Genomic DNA, 26,380 nt, shown 5'->3' on the forward strand with positions numbered 1-26,380 from the left:
GGATGAAACGTCAGCTGGTGAGTTATTAACATCTATTCACCACAATCTATTGGTTTTGTAAAAACAATCTGTAATCATATAATGTGCTATGTTTAGGTAATTCAATAACCTCAACGATAGACATTGACAACTCTCTGTTGCATATGGCATCACAAGACTCAACTGCACAGACTATATAGATAATTCAAAACATAAGTGCTGCCAGACTTGCATGCATGAACATACCTACATAAAACCACATTACACCTGTTTTTACATGACCTGCATTGGCTACTTTTAAACAAAGAATTTTGTTGTCTACAAGACTTTGTATAGACGAATCCAATTTCATGCATTCCTACACCTTAGTGGCAGCCATGGCTGGGTCCCCGCTGAGTATATTTCACCTGAAATGTGAAATGATGCGTCCTTGGCGGGAATTATGAACTGCATTCCATCACCCGTGTTACACGTATAAAGAATGATGAAAGTTTACAACACAATACAATATAACATCGATTTTTTAAGCAGCTTTAATCCATGCACCCAATTGGGCAGTCACAACACCAGCTTGGTGCGCCAGGGACCCAGTAATGGCCGACCAAATCCTGACCATGACTTGGCTCGTTGGATATTCGTCTATATATCAGCTCCAGAATAATTAATTGTGTAGAACTGTATATTCACCAGCTCATAATCTCCATTCTGCTACACAAGGACTTCTTCAAGAAACAGTTGCCAGAAACCAGTGGGTCAGCAGATCATTTCATGTTTCAGCTGCAAACATTTGGAACAATAACCTGCCATTTTCAGTTCGCTTTACCAAGAACATAATTGTGTTATTTTAAAGCAACTTTTTTAATTTTAAAGCAACTTATTTTAAATTAACTTGTAAACACATTTTTCCAAAATGCCTATGCCCGGCTTGAAGCATGAACATCTCAACATTGATCTGAGTTTATATGAGTTACATGTATTATAGTATTGTTTGCAGTATTGTACAATTTGTTGTTTCTGCAAAGCTCCCTGAGCATCTTTTGACGGACACAAGTGCTGTAGTATTAAGTGTACATTATTATTATTAATTAAGGAGGTGTTGCAATAATGTGCCCTTGACATATGTTGTGTTACCTGGACAAGAAAGCAACCAGGATAGTTAAAAAATATATTATTTTTTTAATTTCTTACAAGACAAATTTTCAAATTTAATCGTATGTTAAGTATAATTTATTAAGCCATATGTAGAGCATGGTATACTGTATTTGGCCATTTGAAAAGTATACTTTATTGGGCCATGTGAAAAGTATACTTTATTTGGCCATGTGATAAGTATACTTTTCACAAGACCAAAAAAAGTATACTTTTCATATGGCCAAATAAATTATACTTTTCATATTGCTAAATAAAGTATACTGTACTTTTTATGTACTTTTAAACAATGTACTTTTTTGGAACGCGAAATAAGTACATTTAAAGTATTCAAAAGTATACTTTTCACACAGCCAAATAAAGTATACTTTTCCTATGGCTAAAAAGTATACTTTTATGTACTTTTGACCTGCTGGTACTTTTACTGTACTTTTCTTTTCAATTGTACTTTTTTTATACTTTAAATGTACTTATTTCGCGTTCCAAATAAGTACATTTTTTAAAAGTACATAAAAAGTACAGTACTTTTTTTGTACTTGTTTTTAACCAGGGTAGGAGGTCAAAATAACAAACAAGAAAATACCATGAATTACAACACCTTTTTAGCGAAATTACTGCTTATTTAGCCAATGTCAACATATGGTCGTCGGGTAAAATATTTTGCTAACATACCGTAATTTATAGCTAACACCTCCGCTATTTGGCAATTCACGATATGACAGTAATGGAGAGAACGCGTAAATGTTCGTAATTTTTCGGTACTTGGCACTTGGCAACGTAAACGCCAATCGCCTACACAAGACATACCTCACGCTTGATCATATCTTTCGTGTTACACATTGGAACTCCGCACAGCAGATGATGCTGAAACGGTACCGATTAATACGCGAGCGTTCGGGAAAATATCTCTTTGAGTTTAATCACAATGTAGGTGAAAAGTAAGGCTATTAAAACAACAATTACTGTTATATGTTTCGATGGTATTTATTTCTAATTCGATCGTGTTGGCTTGTTATCTTTTGTTATTTTCGCAATATGTTTCAGATAAATCAAGGCAACACAAATAGTTCATTATTGGAAATTATTGAGTACATAAATTTATACAATACGCCTGTCTGAAACATGAAAATAAACAAACACTATTTCTCTTTGTCAATTCTCATAGTCTATTTGTTAAGAACTTTTATTCTTAAGTTAATTGGTTCTATACAACATGGCGATAAATAATGTGGCACAATCTAGATTATCCGCAACTTTTATCAGGGGCGTATGCAGGAATGTTTTGTGGCAAATGCCGAGCGTAGCGAGGGAAGTGAGTGGAGCAAACCCCCTAAGGGATGGGATCTCTGGTGGGGTCCAGGGGCAACGCCGTGACGTTGGTCCAGGGGGCATAGCCCCGTGTACAGAGAGCCATACCTGTACATGTTCCGCGCAGCCAGTTTTGAATATAGAGTAGGGTTGTTCAGTATACCCTGGCTGTTCCCAACCCGCCCGGTGTTCAAATTGACCCCAATGGAAATAGGCTTTAATAGAATAGAGGATTTCTTGGGTTATCCTGGGTTGTCAAAACCCGAACAATTCAAATCATATCAAAAACCTTCAGTTCTTGGAAATTAATGCCCTCCATACTGCAGTTCCTGTCCGTTTTCCAATACACAATACACAGTGCTCTTACCATTGACGCGTGACCTCTACAAATAGCGTACGTTAGAAGTATGGGGATTTGCCTAGTTCACGTCGTGTGTAAAAAATAACCGGCCAATATTAAAAGTACTCTTCTAAAATTCTAGAAAATATAGTTTTGTAACATGTCCTAAATTTTTAGCTAATTTAGATGTTTGGAAATATTCGTACTTAGGAAGGATATGTAAACGACAGATAACACCAAAAATATGAAGAAATTATTTCCAAACCGTGTTAAGTCTGCAAACCACCATGCTTCTCATTTTCAAGAACGCTGGTTAACAATAAGCATGTATTGTCTCATTTCGTAAACAAAAGCCTACACAGAATTGTTCTCTAGCGTTCGCTTTATAATCATTCACCCAACTGAAACTATAATACCAGCTCATTGCTCCATTGTACGTGTAAAGCAGAAACATATGTTGTGTGTATTTAACCAGAGAAGATATGATTTAATCAGTTGAGCTGTTTTCAATGAGTGTTATCTTGGTTTAATAGCTTTTAATGGGGTTTAAGTCCTGCAAAGGTCGTTGTGAATTCTACTGTAGACATGACTGCATCATGCATCTAATAAGATAAATGTATACATTCCTATCATTGGTGTAATTTTCTGATGGTATATTCCTACAATCACATGCTGATGGCAGTCTGCTTGAATGTAAAAGAACTCACACAACATATGGGAATAATGCCTTCTGCAATTCTGTGCCAGCTCTTTGGAACAAATTACCTTTAAAACTTCGTATTTCACATAGTCTGGCCACTTTTAAATCTAACCTGAAAACCTATTTGTTTCCAAACTAAGTTTTTTATTTTTAATTAAGTTGTACATTAAGGGGTACTACACCCATTGATTTTTTTTTGCATTTTTTGCATTTTGTGAAGAAATTACCAAAAAAATTGGACAAAGTGGTATGCAAAATGAAGGGCAAATCTTCTCGTTTTATTGGTGGCATCGGTATCAACGTAGCTTACATGCTTTTAAAAGTAGAAGCCAAAAGGTGGTACATCACTGATGATTTAAATTCACTTCATTTTGGAAAGCTTACTATCAACGGATTTCGTTAAAATTTTGGATATGTGTTGCTAACACGTTAGGGAAATAAAGTTGATATGTAAAATGGGAATAAGTGGTTCCTGATTTCTTTTATGACTTCATGAACTTGGTGCTCCACAACTATCAAAAAGGAACTGGTTAAAATGCTTCTATTTTCAATGTTGAGCTATATTTTGTATTTTTAACTTGCGACATTATTTCACTGAAACTTAATTAAGCCACAGGTAACAGGTTACCACAACCATACTACAGCAATGTTGAAAAAAATGGTATTTCTTGTCACCTATACCACCATATTGGGTAGTTTTCCGTAAGCTTAACGTTTGTGATTTTGGTAACTATTTTATATTTATTTGTGAAATCCATCTCAACTAGGCATTCTAAATTATACTCACCATTTACATCCCAAGGTATATTAGTATATCCACCTTGCACTTCTCGATATATATCCAATTAAAGACAGAATATCAAAATTATTCCTCATTATGATATCACAAACTCTCACATGTGTATTCAAAATTGATGCTTAAATTTGACCTGAACCAATTGACCTATAACCTGACATACGGTGACCTAATAGCCTTTTCTTCTCCTAACAGCACATTATAATATTATTGACTAATGACTATACATCCATTGTGTAAGTGTTTATATATTTTGCATGCACCACTAGATTTTCTATAGAGAGTATAACAAAGGATTTAATGTATTCTATTCATGTACCCTACTTGAACATGCTGAATAGAATAAATCATGGTTTGTTATGAAACACGCATCTGAGTAACTAGGATACAGTAAACAAAATATATATAGGGCTAAAATGACTTACTACAATTGTTTAAAAGCACTTTTTTTCTTCTTTTTTCATATTTTTTTTATTTCACATGATCCGTGCATATATCGCCTAGCTATAAATGAAAAAAATATTTATTTAGACCAATCAAACCAATATATGGGTGTAGTACGCCCTTAAGTGTAGCCTAAGATGTAGTGTAAGTTGTACTTTTAAGATCATTGTAAAGCGCTTTGTTCATACTTATGCTAAGGCGCTATATAAATTCCGTTTATTGTATTGTATTGTATTGTAAAAAAAAACCAGTTTGAGTTAACATTTGTCTTGATTCGTACACAAGTAAAAACTGCAACCATAAAACAGAATAAACAGAAAAATGTTGATCATGCCTTAACCAAGTGAATGTTGTTTATTAACAACTTAATTGAAATCCCGAAGCACAATGAGATGCTAATGCAAAATTCATCGTATAATTGAATTAGGGATTCAATCATGTTTCACCGTTGTTCATCACCGTTTAACAACGATGCGGCCGCGTCGTCTGCGTGGTTTATTTTCGCGAGGGCAGCTTTAGCTGCCCGAGCGAAGTTAACCACGCAGATGTGCCGGACGCGAGTTGTTAAACGGTGATGAACAACGTGAAACATGATTGAATCCCTTTCAACAACGAAAAGAAGCTAAAGATCATATAATTCACGATTATTTTCCGAGGAAATGTCAGTTAATCATTGTCACTAAGTCTTACAAAAACTTCGATGATTTCTCTGTTAATATCAGCAATAAAACTACAGAATAAAACGGCAAAGTTGAGCCGCTACCTGAAAAATACTGAATTCAACTTGTAAGCTTGCATACGCACAAAGGTTCCAGGCATGACGAATTTTACGCGCTCTCGCGTAACGCGTAGTCTCGCTCGCGTTCGCGTATACGCTACAGTAAAAGTGTGGATTCATCACGGTTTAACAACAGTTGGCTCCTGTACAAAGGTATAGGAGGAGTTGTTGAATGTAAATTAAATCAAGAAACCCGTTGACACTCCTGTTGAAAAGTCAGGACTAGTACGAACATGTTCACTGTCTACGTTGAAGATTGTACTTTAAGATCCTACAGGAGGCCTATGGTAGAGATCCTGCAAGTATAATATTATCAAGAGCAAATGTAGTCATTTTCATATTTCATTAAAGGAATATAATATAATATATATAATTATACAGTAAGCAATTCAGTTTACCTCAAAATTGATATCAAAAGATATCCTTAAAATTATCAGGGGAAATTTAAATTAAAAACAAATCTTGCCTATTTCAACTATTTTGCTAACAATAATGGACAGAAGCGGTTAATATCAAAACAAAACAATAGAATTGTTTAGATTAATAGATTAATAACAATAACTACCAGTATTGAACATGTAAATGTTTCTTCATCGTAATATCCCCTTTCCCTACTATTGACGAAGTATTTACTGCAATGATTATTACTGCAGGCAGGATAAAACATTTGCAGCTTCTTTCTTGCAGGCGCACATTACATTACATACATTACTGACATAATATATTGAAATCCCACGATCTCCGAATCAATCCAGCCATGACCATGGTGACCAATTTCTCAAAAAGAAAATAATAACGTTTAGGAATCCTAGGTGTGGCAGGGTCTCAAGATCTAGAGGTTCTACTGGCCCCAAATGTAACGGATTCTACCCCATGGAATTCTGCGTTACGTACCCTTTCCCCTATCTCTCTTGATTGTTTGCTTTGTTTCTTATTTAAACTGGGTGAATAATTCAATGACAGATTCTGTTATCTCGTGATGCCCAGGGCTGCGTCTACGAGATGCAAACCGTTAAATGATCGGAACTGGCTGCAAGGTCTATGTTTTCTACTGATGTACTCCATACAATTCTAATTCAGTAATGGATATAGAGGGGATAAGATGGTAATCATGGTCTATGATTTTGCCTCATCCGTGAATTGAACCTCAGGACCTTTTGAACCAGAGGTAAAGATATTAACTATACTGTCCCACGCTCTTCTCTAGTACCGGTAATTTTAGTTACCGAAAAGTTTGTAAACAAATACGCACTAGAAAACACGTTGTGTTCCTAAAACTCTACGTGGATAACATGAAGGATGACATTTTGTCATTATTGTTGAGGCAATATGTCAATACAAAATATAAATATGCAGCTCAAAAGAAAAGAGAAAGATTAGAGGGGCATATTCATGCGAGTTTAGTCACGCCATTGCCTCGAGACGTGTCATTGTGTTCCATACGTCTTAATTCAGTTCAATATTAATGAGCTTAGATACACATGCATTTACCGGTTAAGGGGGTACTACACCCCTCAATAAATTTGTGTCTATTTTTGCATTTTCTCAAAACTAATAACACACTGGTAACAAAAGTTATGTATATTATAGGGCAAGGAATCCAATTACTACACTGGAATTTCAGTGACCCAAGACAAGCGGTTTGTTATGATAAGAAATAAGGTACCGCTAGGATGTACCTCATTTCCTATCATATATACTGAACCGCTTGTCTTGAGTCACTGAAATTTCAGTGTAGTAATTGGATTCTTGCCCCAATAATATACATAACTTTTGTTACCAGTGTGTTATTATTTTTGAGAAAATGCAAAAATAGTCACAATTTACCACAGGGTGTAGTACCCCTTAAGGCGAAAGACGACACGAACAGCCTTTTTTACAGCTTCCTAACACATTATAAGAAAATATGGCAAATATTACATGCACACCCCTGGCTTGGGGCTATGATGTAATGCATGAAATGGTAATAACAATGTAAGTGAATGACTTCTGATGAACCTGACCATGATGACAGTGACCTTGATGGTGCATGAGACGTATTTCTCATAATCGTTTCACTAAAAAAACACGCCAAATGTTAATTTTCACACGCAGTGTTGATGTTCTAAAGTTCTATCCCTTCAACAGTCCGGTCCGACTGCCTGATCAGGAAGTACTACCGAATCAGGCAGTATGTTGCCGAGTCAGGCAGTATGGTATCCCACAATGCAATGCTCTATTTCAAATAGAGCATCTTTTGATATACCGTTATTTCTTGGTTTAGAGTAAAGAAGTAGGTAAAATATATAAAATTATCAATGAATGTACAATTAGTAGTAATTTTTCATCAATTTTAGTTAAAATAAAGTTAATTTGCATATTTAAATCAAATTTTTTAAAAACCGTTAAAATTGTTTTTTTATTTAAATTATTTTTCTCCCGGTGGAATTTTTTTCGCCCGGTGAAAAATTGTCAACTTACATGTAGCTCATGTGTGTCAAAGTAAAATATCCCCCGATCTTTTATAAAATCACCATGAACAATTTAGTCCTTAGTCTGTCGAATTCAGAAGGGTTACCAAAGCCTGTGTTGCCGAACTCGGCAACATGCTGCCTGATTCGGCAGTACTTCCTGATCAGGCAGTCGGACCGGACTGTTCAACACGTGGTGGTGGAAACAGATGTTTCTAATTTTCTGTGGTGGAAAGATTCAGAGTAGATATGTGTATTGATAAATACATGCATAAGACACCTAGCAATATCATACATATTTGAGATGCATTTTAGTCTTGATCGAGGTGTTGTACTTCACTTTGTCATAGGAAAACACAATACGTTGCTGAATTATACGGAATTAAGTATGGAATATTTCTTCAAGAAGTGCCAAGACTAGTCTAAAAGGAGTCTGCTTAAACCGCACGGGATAAATATTAATTGGGGTGTGTGGGGAGACGGTGTAAAATAGAAAAGTTACTTTCCATAAGTTTACACAATGGTGTTCATGATGTACTGAATTTGCCTAAAATGACGGATTTAAGAAGGCTGAATTTTGGCTCTGTGGGGACTTTGACAATTTCGGACTTTATGCAACATCGTTCTGTTATTAACAAATTTATCGAGGTTTGAGGTGATATTTCCTAAACTTCGTCAACAATCGGTATTCGTCAGAGCTGATATGCACTTGTAACGTACCACTATTTTAAATTCTAAGACTTCCTTCTTTGGTTGTGTAGTTAATCAATAACCAACATCCTCAAATTTTGAAATTATAATATTAAACAAAATTAATGTAACAAAGGATTATTAAAATATCGTAATTACACTACCTGGTAGTTGTAACACTCGATTAATAGATCATGATTGAATAGGTTTATCAAAACAAAAATATGTACACCGCGATTTCCGCTTCAGTAAATAGGGCAGAAGAGAAATTCAACATACCCATAATTGAAAATAATGTACGTAAACATGGTAAAGAAAATAATTAGTTTATAGCAATTTGTTATTGTTCCAAAGGATCTTAAAGGGAACTTTTTTAGCATATCCTCTATTTACAGCATAGGTAAAATTAAAAATAAGTATATTTCGATCAACTTTCTACTGTCTATCGTATTTTCTTTCTTTTTTTCTTTTGCTTTGGTTAAATGTCAAGTAGTCAACAAAGACATTTAATTCAATGTTTGAACAAAACAAGATTAACACTGATCTTTGCAGGTGATTTTTATCTGATTTTTCTGAAGTATCTCAAGTGTTTATCCACGTTTTCAGGCAATCAAATAGGGATGTTCAAAGTGAAGTCGTAAACATGACTAAATATGGTTATAATAAAGGAAGACATAACCTACGGGTACTTGAGGAAGTGATTTGGCAGCATTGCAACACAACAATGGAAAGCATAAGAAAAAAATTGGAGCAAGATCCGATTTCATGTGTAGGAGGCAAGCAGGCGAAGTCGATGAAACCGGCAACGTTGAATATGGATCGACAATCAATCTCAATTCCGACGTGACAACGAATCGAACCTTTATGAATGAGAACTATATCGAACACTTTGAAAATCCGTAGTCTTCTACAATTAATGTTTGAGTTCAACTAATATTTTACTTTCATCGATGAATAAATGTTTTGTGTGGATACAAACGAACTGTTAAGGTTAGCCGAGAGTTTTTCATGCGCTTGATTTCAGAGGGCGTAAGTTCATAACAGAAACAGCCATGCAGAAAATGAACAAGCGTACCGGGACGTAGGCCTACTTACAATAGAATATCGATCCACGGTCAAGACATGAAAAGGCTATGAAACTTGGCTTAGCTCGTGCCCGGAGCTCGGATGCCGGGGGGGGTGCCACAAGCCGTTTTCGGCAATTTTCACAAGGATTTTATAAATTTTAAAATTGATTGGGGCACTTCGTCAAGCTACGCCCTGGAAAATGTGTTGATTTTGAATTTATAGCCTTGATATCTTTGATGAAATCAATGCTGCTATTCCCTGATTACAATTATTTGTAAATCGAATTTGGGATGAAAATCAACAAGACAGACTTAGCAGGCCTACAAATTTCTGAATTATATAAAGTGAAAAACAATCAATCACGATTCACTGCACTCAGCGAATCAATCAAATAAAACTAAAAAGAAAGGAGCAAGAAAGAATAAATAGGGAAAAAGAGAAAGAAAGAGAGAGAAAGAAAATGAAAGAAAAAGAAAGAAAGAAAGGAAAAAAAAAAGAAATGAAAAAAGAGAGGGAGAAAGAAAAGAGGAAAGAAAAGAAGTAAAAATGAGAAAAGAGAAAAAAAAAGAAAATTCAGCCACACGGAGACTCGAACCCACAAAAATAGTTCATACTAGATTCCCAGTCCAACGCTCTATCCACTCGGCCATCGATCAGCTTACACAATTGATTGTTCTCAAAGCGGATGATAACTATAATTGGATGCAATAATTTACATGATTACAATCGCGTCCGCATTATGGCTCTTAGAATAAACACGCATGTCGGCGCTGAAATTTTGAACGAACTGATGGAGGAAAACCTCGTTTTTGCAAAACTAGCTTCAATTTGGAGTGAAAATCAAATGGAATAGCAATTGGCAGAATGTTGAGAAATAATGTAGGTATTCAGATGTCTAAATTAACGTCTCGTAATCAAGATATCGATAATTTCACAAACCAGCTTTTTCTCAAGCAAATTCTCCAAAATTTTCCCCCAAAACGGGCTTTTAAAATTTAATCGGTACTGTATTTGGTTCTTCCCCATGGCAACATTATTTCTTTGATCGATTTGTAATATAATACGAAAAAGAAGAAAACAATCGCTCGGTGTGGATTTATACGGAGCGCACATTTGAAAAAACCTCATGGAACGTGTTTTTGATCTTGTGAACATGGTGGGTAAAAATGCTTTAAACGAAGGATTTTCAAATTTATTCTAATAATTTGTATATAACACACACAAAAATGTTAAGCTACATCCAATGCACCAACATTTCACTCGCTGCGATATTTGATTACTGAGAAAACTCTGTTTTAGAGAACAACTTTATACGTCTTTTATACGTTTTTTATACGTCTCTTTGTGTAACCTTAATAGCGATTATTAGACAACTGGTTGAGTTCATCAGTCAACCTTATTTTAAGAGTAACAAAGAATCTATCCTGTCTATCCAGACAGTAGAAACGAACTGAGCTCAGTCGAATGTTTTAAAAGTTTATATCGATATAAACATCTAAAAAAAGTAACTAACCCGCTTAAATAATAGCCATTATTAAAAAACGGGCGATTGTATTACAAATCTGTAAAATGTGTTGGAAGCAGAATTTATTTCTGCATATTTTGACACATCATTTGTAGCAATTGACTAAATATTGACGTCACAGCGTACATTTAAATCAATGTAACCCAAGCTTTGAAAGTTGCAGTAAATTCTATTGATTTGTATTCAGTATAATGTAAAGTTGTTTTCTTAAAACTTCCGTGATCGGGGTGAATTGCGATCGCGTAAAAGAGACATGGTCGCCTACTACGCGCCGAACAGACAACCAATGGGTCAACCGACTTGTTGTCAAGTGCGTTGATCAGCCAATCAGCGTGATTGCTTATTTTTTCTGTGTGTACGCTCGTAGACGCTTGACGCACAGCTCGGTCCACGGAAGTTTAAAAAAAATAACTTTAAGGAAATGTGTAATGATATCTGAGTGTGTTTGTATTGTGTAAGCAACGTGTTAAGTGCAACTTTCAAATCTGGACCTCACTACATTAAATTGACCGGTGTTTTATTGTTTTCTGGGCTATCGTATCAAATGCGGTGTCAAAATATACAGAAATAAACTGCTTTCAACGCATTAACAGATTTGTAATACAATAGCCCGTTTTAGAAAAATGGAATTATTTAAGGGGGTTAGTTACTTTTTTTGAGATGTTTATTTCATTCAATGTTTGAGCTGAGGAGAAATGTTCCCTCATTATATAAATGATGGGCACGATATAGTTTTTTGAAAGATGTTTTTGTAACTTGTGCCACATTTATTGATTTGCCCTTGTGAGTTGTAACACCTTGACACACCTGAAGAAAATGGAGTCAACCAGGTGAAAATTAATTGATAACAGAATGCAAAATTCCATTAATTTGTTGACATTTTGAAGATTTATTTTTTGAACATATATATAAAAACATTTGAAAGATGCTTACACCAATTTTTCATTCTTATCAATCGTTATCGTCAAAATGAAATGAAATGTCAATGGGCAACACAGAATGTGAGCATTCTTTTTTTCATCTACTGCGTCTACCCCACAATGCAGTAGAACGTTTACCTCTGCCGTGACTTGAAACCAGAGGGCCATTTGCACCAGAGCCAACATCTTAACTAACGTGCCACGCTGCACTTTAATATTAATTAAGTTACTGACATTCTATTAACATGTTTAAGCACTAGAAAACACGTTTGGTTCTTAATATTCTAAATAAATGACATGTACCCGAAGGGTGATAGTTTGTCATTATTGTTGAAGTAATAATACGCTGCTCAAGTAAACTTTAGAGGGGCATATTCACACGGGTTTAGTTACACAGTGGCCTCGAGATGTATCTTTATGTTTTACTGTCCTTTAAAGTCATTCCAATATTAAGAAGCGTAAATAAGCATGTATTTACCGGTAATTTAAAGAGAAAGATGACACTTAACATGCTTAAAGCCTCTTTGACAGCTCTTAACACAATAGGATACAGCAAATACTAGTTGCACATCCCCCGGCTTGGGCTAGGAAGCTTAAGCATGACATGGTAATAATATTGTAAGTGAATGACACATGATGAACTTGAATGTGACTCAAAGGTTACAATATAGATGCATTCACCTGTTATATATAATAAGAAAGCAACCACTAACAGCCCTTTGACAACTTCCTACCACATTGTAAGAAAATGCAGCTGCACAGTACTTGCACAATCTCCTGGCTTGGGGCTATATCAGAAGCATTAATAGTAATAACATTGTAAATGAATGACATATGATGAACTTGACATTGACCTTGACTGTGCATCACATGAATCTCGCAGAACCCTTCAATAAATGAAACAGACCATATGTACATTTGTCCACGCAGTGATGATGTGAAACTCTAAAACCTTTAAAAATGTTAGCAAGAAAAAGTAATTGATTAATGAACTGTTGGAAATTCATTCATTGAGAAAATGGCAACTATAATATTCACAAAAATGCTAATTGTCAAAAAATAATAATAAAAAAGCCCGATTTTCGCCCAAATTTCAAATATTTTTGGTGAAGTTGGTCAAAATTTAAAACAAAAAACCAAAAAGCTCCTACATATTTTTTATCTAGTTTTTAAAATTATTAATAAAAAAAAAATTGGCCCAAGAATTTTTGTTACGTTGAACGAAACATTTTGGGCCAAAAAACGGTTTGGGGGGAATTGGGCCAAAAATGAGAATTTTGGCCCAAATTTGACCTCACAGATGAATTTATCAAGTCTTTGCCATTCTAAATATGAATACTTTTATATACTTTAGACCAACACTTTAGCAATTAGGAGGCTCGATAGTTTCCATAATTCCAGGGTTAAGATCACACTCAAGTCACATTCTGTCACTTCCCCCTTTGGTTGCATGTGGAACAAATCAGTTAATAACGATAACCAACTTGACTTGTAAGAAACATGTATAGTACAAATTACACACTTCTGCAAGTATAAACACCCTTTGATTGAGTAGGTGTATCTTTATGTTTAAGACGTAACCTACTTCTAGTGTTAAACTTTTTGTGATATCTCCTTAAGATTTAAAGCTTAACCCATTTTCAACGAGGGCTATCGTCGGTGCAGCTATTGTCAAGTTATTTCTTTATACTTCAGTCATTTTCTATTAACTTATGTGCAAGTCATCTATTCAATAGTAGAGCAATTCCTTCTCTAATTATTTTTCTTTAAACGATCTTGCCTTTCATTTTTTTTCATTATCGGCTAATTTCAAGGGCCCACTGGAAATAAGTTATTTGTTTATTTGTGATTTACATGGACGATCTTGTTTTTATAAAATCTTTATTTGAACAGTAAAGATTGATTTCTATGTATCCGTACAATGTATTTTTAAAATGTATCAAATTCTGCGCAATATTGTAATTATTAATCTTTTATTGTTGTTAATATACCAATCAATTCAATCGATCACTCAATCTACAAATGTGAATGTAATAAACATGTGGTGTATGTCGACGAATTTGCGATTGAGGTCAAAATATGCACAAAGGGTGGAAATATGTAACGTATAAAGTACACATCTTATCTCCGCTTTCATGTCCTATACCGCAGTATACAACTTTTTGACTTTGTACAAAGATAAATAAATGTTTTGGTAAGTTTATAGTGTTTCTACACACACTGCACACAAGTATTGCAACATTTCTGAAAAACGAGGAATTCCGCTAAAAGTAAGTTGAACATTGATTCAATATCCTGTCGATTGCACATGACGTACTGGATGGAAATGTTCTTTGCATGAAATATTAAGATAAGGCTAACAAATGGGATGGAAGGTGTTACTTGTGGTGACATCATGCGCCCATTACAGTACTTACGATAATTGCGAAATATAGAAATCCTTTTGAATGCAGAGACAAAGAAACTTTAGTTCGCAAAATGTCCAGATGCCTCTAGAATTGTCGCCAAATGTTTTAAGTGGTTTTAAGTGGCATCAGGAAAATGGTCACGGAAGAAATTTGGTGATTGGACGAAAATAACAGTCAAAGATGGTCGACGTCTTGCAAGGATTGGGGGATTCGAGAATTTCAATTGCAATAATAAATTATGGTCACGTGGTAACTCCATAAAGGACATAATAACAGTTAAACACGTAATGAACACATAAGACAATGTTGTTGGTGCGATTCAAGGTCATCCAGTGCCTTATTGGTAGCCAAGTGACATTTCTCTCTTATGAATCCCCCACACCTTGAAAGAGCTTACAACTGACAACTTCTTCCACTCGACACATCCATTAATCATTTTCCACCACCGTTTTTCTGATATCTTGCAAAAAGCAATTTTAATTGAGTAAATGATACCTTTATAATAGTCTCCAATGGTTTACTATTATAAAGGTATCATTTATTCATTTTGTGTTCTAAAGTTTTTTTGTCTCTGCATTTACAAGGTTATCTGTCTTTTTGCCATTGTCATTCCAAGTTCGCTCATGTGTCTGATTGTTTAGATCCTCTCGACTGTAGCAGGTTACCATCTTATCTTCCTGCTGAAGAACCAGTCCCTCAGTTATACCCATGGGAAGTTTATGCTGAGTTACGTAAACTTAAGTCTGCCAAATCTTGCGGTCCTGATCAAGTTCCACCCAAACTGGTCAAAGAAATTGCATATGAGTTAAGTGTGCCGCTTACTGATATTTTGAATAATTCTTATAGTGAGGGTTATGTTCCTGAGCAGAAGAAGAAAGCAATTGTCATCCCTATTCCTAAACAGTATCCACCAAGTATTGATAAGTTGAGACCTGATTCGCTCACATCAATTTTTGCCAAAATAGCTGAAGGTTTCATTACTGATTGGGTCCTAAACGATATTCAAAATGATATTGACATCCGCCAATATGGTAATGTAAAAGGAGTGTCAACTTCTCATTATTTAGTTTCTCTTGTTCATTTTCTTTTCCAGGAGCGGAGAGAAGTCGCAACATAGGAACGGTGGTACTTACGGATTTCTCGAAGGCGTTCGACCTCGTCGACCATACGCTTCTTATTGGTAAGATCATCGATATGGGAGTCCGTAGGTCCATTGTTCCTTGGATTTGCGATTTCCTCCGTAACCGTCAACAGTGTGTCAGATACAACAGTGTGCTCTCAGATTATACAACTCTTCATGGTGGTGTACCCCAGGGTACAAAATTTGGCCCAATTGGGTTTCAGATTCTTATTAACGAAGCAGCACAAGACGCTGGTAGTCGGTGTTGGAAATATGTTGATGACTTTTTCGGTGGTTGTGCTAGTCCACTTCAGGGTGATCTTGATCAGTTCTCAGAGTGGGCTAGTGACAGCCACCTGAAATTGAATCCCAGCAAGTGTCAAGCCATGCAAATTGCTTTTTCTAATCCATTGCCGCCACATCGCGACTTAAGAATTGGCACTGAACCACTATCATACGTCACCGAAGCCAAGGTACTTGGTTTGTGGCTACAGAACAACCTTAAATGGAATGTCCAGATGGACGCGATGTTGAAAAGGCTAATTCCCGGTTGTTCATGCTACGAACCCTTAAGCGTTTTGGTTTTACCAACCAAGAGCTCGGTGTCGTATATAGTGGTTATGTCAGGCCAATTCTTGAGTACGCTGATGTGGTGTGGCATTCTGGAATCGCAGCTAAACAGTCCAAAGATATAGAGGCCATCCAAAAACGTGCCTGCATAACAATTCTGGGTCGGCACTATTTATCTTATAGTAACGCGCTTCAAATCTGCAAGTTTGACACCCTCTCTGATAGGAGGGAGGACCACTGTCTTAGGTTCGCCGAAGGGCTTACCAAAACAAATCGAACAAGTTCTCTTATCCCTCCTACCAGGAAGGAGTGTCATGGTCGTGCTTTACGTAATTGCAGCAAATTTTCTCAGTTTAGGACTAGGACAAACCGTTTTAAAAATAGTCCTCTTCCATATTTCGTTGATCTCCTAAATAAATAGTTTGTGTTTTTGCTTTGCCACCCAGAATTGTTCTGCATATACTATACTTTCAATGTCATTTTATATATATAAAAAAAGTGCAATATTTCATAATACGATTTTAGTGACTTTTATAATCAATTTTCTAAATGTTAATTCAAATTGTATATTTTTGTGTCTTTTATATCTTGTGCAATGCCTGCCTAAATATTTAATTCTAATTGTTCTTATGTGTATTTTTTATATTGTAATTTATTGTATGTAATTTGGCCTACGGCCCACGAATTGGCAATAAAATAAAATATCAATCAATCGTAAGCACTGGAATAGGCGCATGTCGTCACCACAAGTAACACCTTCCATCCTATTTGTTAGCCTTATCTTACTTATTTCATGCAACATTACATTTCCATCCAGTACGTCATGTAAAATCGACAGGATATTGGATCAATGTTCAACTTACAGTTTGCGGAATTCGTCTTTTTCAGCAATGTTGCAATGCTTTTGTGTAGTGTGAGTAGGTCGGTCGAGGTTTGTCAAAGTTTTAAAAAAGAAACAAATAATGGATAGTTTACGAAGAAGAAATAAGTGAAATGTAGCAACGTGACCAGTTTTATTAACGCGAAGTCTACACTTCAAATCTTTTGAAATGTACCATTGTATTCTATTAATAAAACGCAATGCAGGAAACATTTTCTTTTGGTAGAAATTGATTTTGTGCTGGTACCATAGCTGCATGTGTGCTGTATTGATTTGATATATGACAGGGATCGTTCAAGCTAGTAAAACCAAAAAACAAAACAAAACAAACATATTAAAAAAAAAAAAAGAATTTGTTTAAATCTCATTAGCTACATTTTTACATGACACATTACAAACATAAAACCCCAGTGCAGGAAAAAATTAAAACAACACGAACAACAACAACAACAACAACAACAACAACAACAACAACAACAACAACAACAACAACAACAGCAAAACAATACTGTACTGAAATGCGTACGTGTTTTCATTGTTATATCACATGTAAAGTATATTAGTAGATACTTTTTACTATACTCTAAGTCTTATTTTTGATGATTTGTTTTATTTTTAGGGAGCCAGTCACTGAGAGTGCATATCAAGTTGTTTTCGTCAACTTTTTCCTACTGCTCATATCTTTTTACAATCCATATTGTTACTGTGCCCCTTGACCTACCTACCTACCTACCTACCTACCTACCTACCTACCATCACTGTGTAACTGTTAACCTAATAAGAGTGATAAATGTGTCGCTTTAGACACTAGACGCTATGATACCATAACCTTAATTGTCTAATTTCCCGACCTCGGTCCCATTTAATCGCGTTGACTACTAACAAATGTTTCTAGTATTAAACCTTAAAACAACAAATCTTCAGCGTAAAAGATGTGCCCTATTTTGAATGCTACTTTATTCTGTATAACTGTGCTCACTATACGATAGTTTAGTCTGTGTTTCTGCTCCAATTAAATGGGCAGAAAAAAAAAACTAACACAATTAAAGTCTCTATTTCAACGTACTCATATATACGAATTGAGGATAATAATTAGTTTATAGTATTTGTTATCACTCCAATGGATCTTAAAGGGACGTGTGTGTCATCCCCTTCTTTACCATATCTTCTATTTACAGAATAGGTAAAATGAGTAGATGTGCTCTCTATCTTATTTGTCTCATCTTTTTTTGCATTCGCTAAAGATATTTCGATGTTTGAACAAAACAAGATAAACAGTGATCATTGTTCATGATTTTTATCTGCAATTTACTGATGTATCGCATGTCTTTATGCACGTTTTCAGTCAAACAAATAGGGGCGTATAAAGTGACTTTGTACTAGAATGTAAATGAAGTATTAAGCATAAATGGTTACATTAAAGTGGGACGTAACCTACGGGTACCTTAGTTACTTATTTGGAAAACTTTACAAAACAACATGAATGACTGGATAACATTAGACAATTATTTGGAGTGAGACTCGATTTCAGATGTACGAGCCTGGGGAATCTAAAAGAGCCGCAATATAATAGTGAATGTGGATGTAAAGCGAACACGTACACACCGCTATCTCCACTTCCCCCATGCCATGTTGCTTTGTACTATTGTGTGTTGGTGTGGAAAGTGTGCACTGCTTCCCTATGTTGCTTTGTCCACCGGGATGTGTTGGTGTGGAAAGTGTACACTGCTTCCCTATGTTGCTTTGTCCACCGGGATGTGTTGGTGTGGAAAGTGTACACTGCTTCCCTATGTTGCTTTGTCCACCGGGATGTGTTGGTGTGGAAGGTGTACACTGCTTCCCTATGTTGCTTTGTCCACCGGGATGTGTTGGTGTGGAAAGTGTACACTGCTTCCCTATGTTGCTTTGTCCACCGGGATGTGTTGGTGTGGAAGGTGTACACTGCTTCCCTATGTTGCTTTGTCCACCGGGATGTGTTGGTGTGGAAAGTGTACACTGCTTCCCTATATGTTGCTTTGTCCACCGGGATGTGTTGGTGTGGAAAGTGTACACTGCTTCCCTATATGTTGCTTTGTCTACCGGGATGTGTTGGTGTGGAAAGTGTACACTGCTACCCTATGTTGCTTTGTCCACCGGGATGTGTTGGTGTGGAAGGTGTACACTGCTTCCCTATGTTGCTTTGTCCACCAGGATGTGTTGGTGTGGAAAGTGTACACTGCTTCCCTATGTTGCTTTGTCTACCGGGATGTGTTGGTGTGGAAAGTGTACACTGCTTCCCTATGTTGCTTTGTCCACCGGGATGTGTTGGTGTGGAAGGTGTACACTGCTTCCCTATGTTGCTTTGTCCACCGGGATGTGTTGGTGTGGAAAGTGTACACTGCTTCCCTATGTTGCTTTGTCCACCGGCATGTGTTGGTGTGGAAAGTGTACACTGCTTCCCTATGTTGCTTTGTCAACCGGGATGTGTTGGTGTGGAAGGTGTACACTGCTTCCCTATGTTGCTTTGTCCACCGGGATGTGTTGGTGTGGAAAGTGTACACTGCTTCCCTATGTTGCTTTGTCCACCGGGATGTGTTGGTGTGGAAAGTGTACACTGCTTCCCTATATGTTGCTTTGTCTACCGGGATGTGTTGGTGTGGAAAGTGTACACTGCTTCCCTATATGTTGCTTTGTCCACCGGGATGTGTTGGTGTGGAAAGTGTACACTGCTTCCCTATATGTTGCTTTGTCTACCGGGATGTGTTGGTGTGGAAAGTGTACACTGCTTCCCTATGTTGCTTTGTCCACCGGGATGTGTTGGTGTGGAAAGTGTACACTGCTTCCCTATGTTGCTTTGTCCACCGGGATGTGTTGGTGTGGAAAGTGTACACTGCTTCCCTATATGTTGATTTATCCACCAGGATGTGTTGGTGTGGAAAGTGTACACTGCTTCCCTATGTTGCTTTGTCCACCGGGATGTGTTGGTGTGGAAAGTGTACACTGCTACCCTATGTTGCTTTGTCCACCGGGATGTGTTGGTGTGGAAAGTGTACACTGCTTCCCTATGTTGCTTTGTCCACCGGGATGTGTTGGTGTGGAAAGTGTACACTGCTTCCCTATGTTGCTTTGTCCACCGGGATGTGTTGGTGTGGAAAGTGTACACTGCTTCCCTATATGTTGCTTTGTCCACCGGGATGTGTTGGTGTGGAAAGTGTACACTGCTTCCCTATGTTGCTTTGTCCACCGGGATGTGTTGGTGTGGAAAGTGTACACTGCTTCCCTATGTTGCTTTGTCTACCGGGATGTGTTGGTGTGGAAAGTGTACACTGCTTCCCTATATGTTGCTTTGTCCACCGGGATGTGTTGGTGTGGAAAGTGTACACTGCTTCCCTATGTTGCTTTGTCCACCGGGATGTGTTGGTGTGGAAAGTGTACACTGCTTCCCTATGTTGCTTTGTCCACCGGGATGTGTTGGTGTGGAAAGTGTACACTGCTTCCCTATGTTGCTTTGTCCACCGGGATGTGTTGGTGTGGAAGGTGTACACTGCTTCCCTATGTTGCTTTGTCCACCGGGATGTGTTGGTGTGGAAAGTGTACACTGCTTCCCTATGTTGCTTTGTCCACCGGGATGTGTTGGTGTGGAAGGTGTACACTGCTTCCCTATGTTGCTTTGTCCACCGGGATGTGTTGGTGTGGAAGGTGTACACTGCTTCCCTATGTTGCTTTGTCCACCGGGATGTGTTGGTGTGGAAAGCGTACACTGCTAGTCTACTACTTCCCTATGTTGATGTGTATTTTGTGTGTTGGTGTGGAAAGCATACAATGCTTCCCTATGTTGCTTTGTCCTGTTTTCGCGTAGGAAATGTATGTTGAGCTGACTATAATGTTTGAAATAAAATATATTGATACTTATCCGCGATGTGCCCTTTTGATGGTGATGGTGATGGTGGTGATGTGTAAGCGTGGATTCTTTAAGTAGTGTTGACGACATACTGATTTCAGTAGATTGTTTCAAACCGTTTCATTCAAATCAAATTAAGATCGTAACAATAAGATGTTTCTAATAAAAATATTACGTTGACACTCTAGGGATGATTAAGATTGTGTTCATTTCTTTACACCTGATTATCAAGCCATGCTAAAGTGTTAAAGCAGTGCCAATTCGCAGTGTGTTAAATAATTTATGTTAAATCACATTATGTCACTTCCATCTTTGGTTACATATAATTGAATTAATCATTATAGAATCACAGCAGCAAATTGATCGATATAATTTAATCAATATTGTAAGTCGTGTACTTTGAAGGTGTAACATATAAATTACGTTAACATTACTGTCTGTTCAATTAGCTTAGATTCTTGAATTCTTAAGATATATGAAAAAATAAAAAATTGAGGCCAAAATCATCAAAGAAAAGTGTTAGCACAGCCTTAGACCTAACGTTATTTATACTTTTCAAATTCTAAAATTCAATTTAAAACCCCATTTCTTGTCAATTTTGCCTCATTTTAGTCAGTTACTTGGGTCCACCAAAAGGGTTCGCGACCTTTTTACAAATCGAGTGGGTCGGTTCATTCTCAACTTAGTGCATATACCCTATCCAATTTAGCAAAACAATCTGTCCACCAATCTGTCCTGCCATTTCAATTGTTATATCGTTCCGGTTATTGGATAGGGTCTATAGGTGATGATGGTCCGCCGGTTTTTGTTACACGAAATTATATGGCGCGATTCAAGAATCTAAGCTATTTGAACAGACAGTAACATTACCAACACGTAGGAAACATGCACGCATTGCACTTGTAGTCATAGCTGAGAGGAATGTCGGCAACTGTAAATAATTTGAGGTAGAGGTCTCAATATACATCATTTAAATTTTAAATTTTAATACCCCTTTTATGTCCTATACAATTCTTTGTGCACAGATAAAAAAAGAAATTTCAGGTGGATTTGAGTGAAATGTAATTTCCGAAAATAAGTTGCGAGAATAAGTCAAAAGATGAAAATATTGTCAAGTTTATAAAGACATTTTATTTCGTTTGAAAAAATAACATCTAGGCCTATATTATATTGTGTGATATTCAAGTTTGACATGATTAAAATATATATTGACTAAAAACTAACACACGTTTGTTAGAGTACAACTTGAAATTACAGTACAACTGAATAAAACACATTTGAATCAACACATCTAAATACAGCAAAAGCAGTTCATCGTTGGGTATAATAATTGCGCACATAAACGGTCGTAAATAAATAAACAAATAAATAAATAAATAAATAAATAAATAAATAAATAAATAAATAAATAAATAAATAAATAAATAGCAATCAAAAATAATGGATTGCATTCAATTTTAAGTTGTAGAGAAATATAGATCTTATTTCTTCTCGTTACAGACATGATGGCCTAGGTAAGATATTAAACTTGGTAAGAGCTTGTGTCACTTTCATTGATTTACGAATATTTCTTTGTGGCACCTTGATACGCCTGAAGAAAAATAAGTTAAGTGGTTAACCAGGTGAAAGTCAAAGATAATGCAATATTCCATTAATTTGTTATATGTATTGAACACATCAGGAAAATATGTGAAGGATTTTTCCATTAATTTTTCATTCTGTCACAGTTCCAAAACATTGCCACAATCCTTTTTAAAAAAAATTTGTTACGAATTCAAATAAGCTTTTATTCTATAGTTGATATGTATAGTCAGTATGGTATAATTTAAGTGCCATTGTCAACCCGAGATGACAGAACGTGAACTATTGTAGTTTAGGTTATTATCAACAACTTCATTTGTGGCTATGTCCCTTCAGCGATAAAGGGTGTTAATGAAATGGAACAAAAAGATTCTGAAAGCTGAATGTGTTAGTTGATGCATGTTATACCAACATTGGGAGTAATTCAGCCATCGATGTAGACCCATATCATCCCTTAAATCCATTAAAGACAAAGTGCAACTCACTCCCATTAACCTCATTCTTAAAGGAACACTCCGATAATCACGACAGTTATATGTTATAAACAATTATCAAGCACGAATCACATGGTTTTATTTAAAACAAACGCACATATAAATTGTTCGAGACCTGCTCTGTTTGGTCTCCTACCATATGATTTTGCTATACTTATGTAAAAGTTATTTAATGGTGAAATAAAACTAAACTAAACTAAACATAAACGAATAAAAGCAGCCGGCTCTCCCAAAACGCGATATTCAAAATTGTCTAAGGTAATGACGTCATGGTTATTTGTGCTCAATTGTCGTCAGCCTTCATTATGTTACTGAAACGTCATTACCACAGGCTATTTTGGTGCCCGGGAAATTTGAATATCGCGTGGTGAGAGACGACTGTTTCTATTTGTTTTTAAGGTCAATGGGAATAATGTTGTGATGGCCGGAGATTTCCTTAAAGTGATGACTTTTATCTCGCATATCAGTCACACATCAATAAATAACGGGCAAATGCAAACAGCCGACCCTGCGATACTATTACGTGGTATTTTTATGCTACTGACATTGCTCTTTATAGAGTTTTTTTTAAATAATATAAACACAGATTTTATAACATTTCACTACACGATGATATGTTATAAAATCTGTGTTTATATTTTAAAATAGCTGTACCATTTATTGGTATCGAGCACTGTATAGCTGTCTGTGATACTTCTACTTCTTAATAGTTTTATATATATGTGACCGTACAGCACGAATGAGCCGTAAATGTCCTCAATTGTATTCTGAGTTACAGTGTAAAATGGGCATGAAGGTCATATCCATAGGTATTTCAATTTGGTGCTACGTGTATCTCATTAAATGAGGTACACGTAGCACCCAATTGAGGTACCTATGAATACGACCTTCATGCCCATTTTACACTGTAACTCAGAATACAATTGAGGACATTTACGGCTCATTCGTGCTGTACGGTCACATATATATTAATAAGGAAGAGCACTCGGACACCGCTGATGTGGAACTTTTACCGAATACTACAGATAGATTATCAACAACTTGATTTTGCGGGTATTTTTCTTTAGACTGGTGAAAGATAAAAGCAAATGAAGTGGGCTTTTAATCTAAAGTTGATTGGTTCATTGGTTTTATAATGCACCACTGCCGCATTGCGGTACAAACTAGATTATCAACGGATAGGTGGGTTTTTTTTTGCGGGTATTTCTCTTCAGAGATAAAAGCAAATGAAACAAAACAAAATATGTCAGCTGATGGTATGATGCAGGAAATAATCATTTCAACATGCAGGCATGGAATTTTAGATTACCCTATAACTACGAAGGGGGGGGGGGGTGTATCAACCCCCAAGATGTTTTATCCGTCATAAAAAAAACCCCCAAAAAAAACAAGAAAACCACAAAACACACGCATTTACGCCCAAACGACCTAAGCTAATCGTATATTCAGCCTTGTGCTCATTTTAGTGATACAATTTTTACCCCAGCACCTTACTCGGGGGTACGACCGGCCGTCAAAGATGACCATAGATGGGGGATTGGTGAGGCCCACCATTGGTTTCTACAGTAAAATCAATGATTTTCATTTCACTCTTGTAAAGTTATTCCAAGAGCTACTGACTTTTTACTTGTTAGTAAGTTGAAATAGTCATTTCCTTTTATTCCATTTTGGCATTTTTGTCGAATTTTTAGCCGAATATCAATTTCGCTTATTCTTTGTACATAGCCAGAATTTTCCAAATTTGCATGGGTGCCCTCACATTATGACGTCATAGTGACATTATGTGGGGTATGTTTGTTCTTAATTTGGTATCTGGTATCACTGGATACAGGAGACCCATTTTTTTTATAGCTATACATTGGTACCATTGACGTTTGCAAACCCCCCTTCGTAGTCCGTGTTACAAAATATGGCTCAGTAGTTCTGATACCACATAAAGTGATATTTTGAATGAGTAATGCCATGTCTGCGTATCAACGTTGGAAGTAATTCAGCCAGTTTTGTGTAACCATTATGATCACTTAAGGGTAGACGAGGTATAGTTGGTCGAAACAACCTAAAAATCGATTTTCATTATCTAGATCAATATATTATTGAAAATTAACACCTTGATGTTTTGCAAAATTTCGGTCTACAAATCGTTTACTCTGCAAACTTGCTTAATTTATTGTTGTTAATTAGTTATGTACGTTTTACAAAATTGTTGTTGTTTCAGCCCTATTCACAACGTAACTCAAGAACCGCAGCACCTTTAAAAGTATATCTGTGATATTTTAATTCTTCTACACGCTGGCTATGAATTGAGCAATGCAATTTTTGCCAAAGCTCACTACCATTCGTAAGATGCTGTGAACTACCAAATCACAACAGTTTAAAATAATTAATAACCTTAAAACCACGATCACTTCCATCAAACCAATTTCCTCACCTATTAACATAACTGTATATATTCCCATTATTGGAGTAATAAAACAATACAGATTGAGTTAAGTTCTCTTTGTTAGTATCCTCGCATTTACCATGTTTACAAACTATACCTATTGAAAGGAAACATTTTGATAATGCCTGAACCAAGTGCATGCTGTTTAACAACTTTTAATTAAAACCCGGAGCACTTTAGATATAAATATGATAATGCAAGGTGGCTCGTCTAATTGAATATAAATTGAATCACGAATCCCGTTGACAATCGTGGTAAAAAAGTCAAAACTTGCACGAACATGTTAACCTGTCTACGTTGAAAAGATCTACAATAAAGATACAGGCAAATAATAAATTTTCAAGCAAAAACAAATTTTCATTTGTTCATTTTAGAATAATTTTCTAAACTTTCTTTAAACATAGTAAGGAAATCAGCTTTAATCATGTTGATCTTAGAAGTATCTATATAATTATCAAAAAACAAAATCCCAAAATACCGTGCCAATGGCAATCTTGCCCTCTTTCTAAAACAACCCAAACGTATACGCCCAAGCCCTTAAAGGGGCATTTCGTGATCCTCAAAAAAATTGAGATTTTTATATCACTGTAAACCTCTGGCTTTATTATGTTTATGTACAAACATTTCCTACAGATAAATAATTCATTTAGTAAAAATATCGTGAAATTAGAATTATGTGAACGAAATTACAACACATTGTCTATGGTGCAGTGTAATACACACAGTGACACATAATCATTTATAACTCGCAACATGCAAATTCGGAATCAACTGAAATGTTGGGAATAAGCTGTTTTTGTTCATATCAACCAAAAATTGTCATAAAAACAGGATGCTAGGCTCCCGAAATACTCCGTTAA

General features: G+C 36.1%; 1 protein-coding gene across 1 annotated transcript; it reads left to right on the top strand.

The window, feature by feature from the left end:
• The first annotated feature begins 2 nt into the window (after nt 1-2).
• Nucleotides 3-17,759, top strand: LOC140142304 (uncharacterized). The gene is made up of 4 exons (XM_072164273.1): nt 3-17; nt 15,172-15,469; nt 15,649-16,148; nt 17,745-17,759. Exons 1-4 carry the CDS (start codon nt 3-5, stop codon nt 17,757-17,759), a joined length of 828 nt encoding a protein of 275 aa, XP_072020374.1.
• Nucleotides 17,760-26,380: the final 8,621 nt, after the last annotated feature.

Source organism: Amphiura filiformis, chromosome 20 (genome assembly GCF_039555335.1).
Source record: "Amphiura filiformis chromosome 20, Afil_fr2py, whole genome shotgun sequence".
Taxonomy (NCBI): domain Eukaryota; kingdom Metazoa; phylum Echinodermata; class Ophiuroidea; order Amphilepidida; family Amphiuridae; genus Amphiura; species Amphiura filiformis.

Coding starts and splice junctions, on each gene's coding strand:
- LOC140142304 (XM_072164273.1), top strand. Junction 15,470..15,648: donor TCCTAAACAGTATCCACCAA/GTATTGATAAGT, acceptor TTTCTTTTCCAG/GAGCGGAGAGAAGTCGCAAC.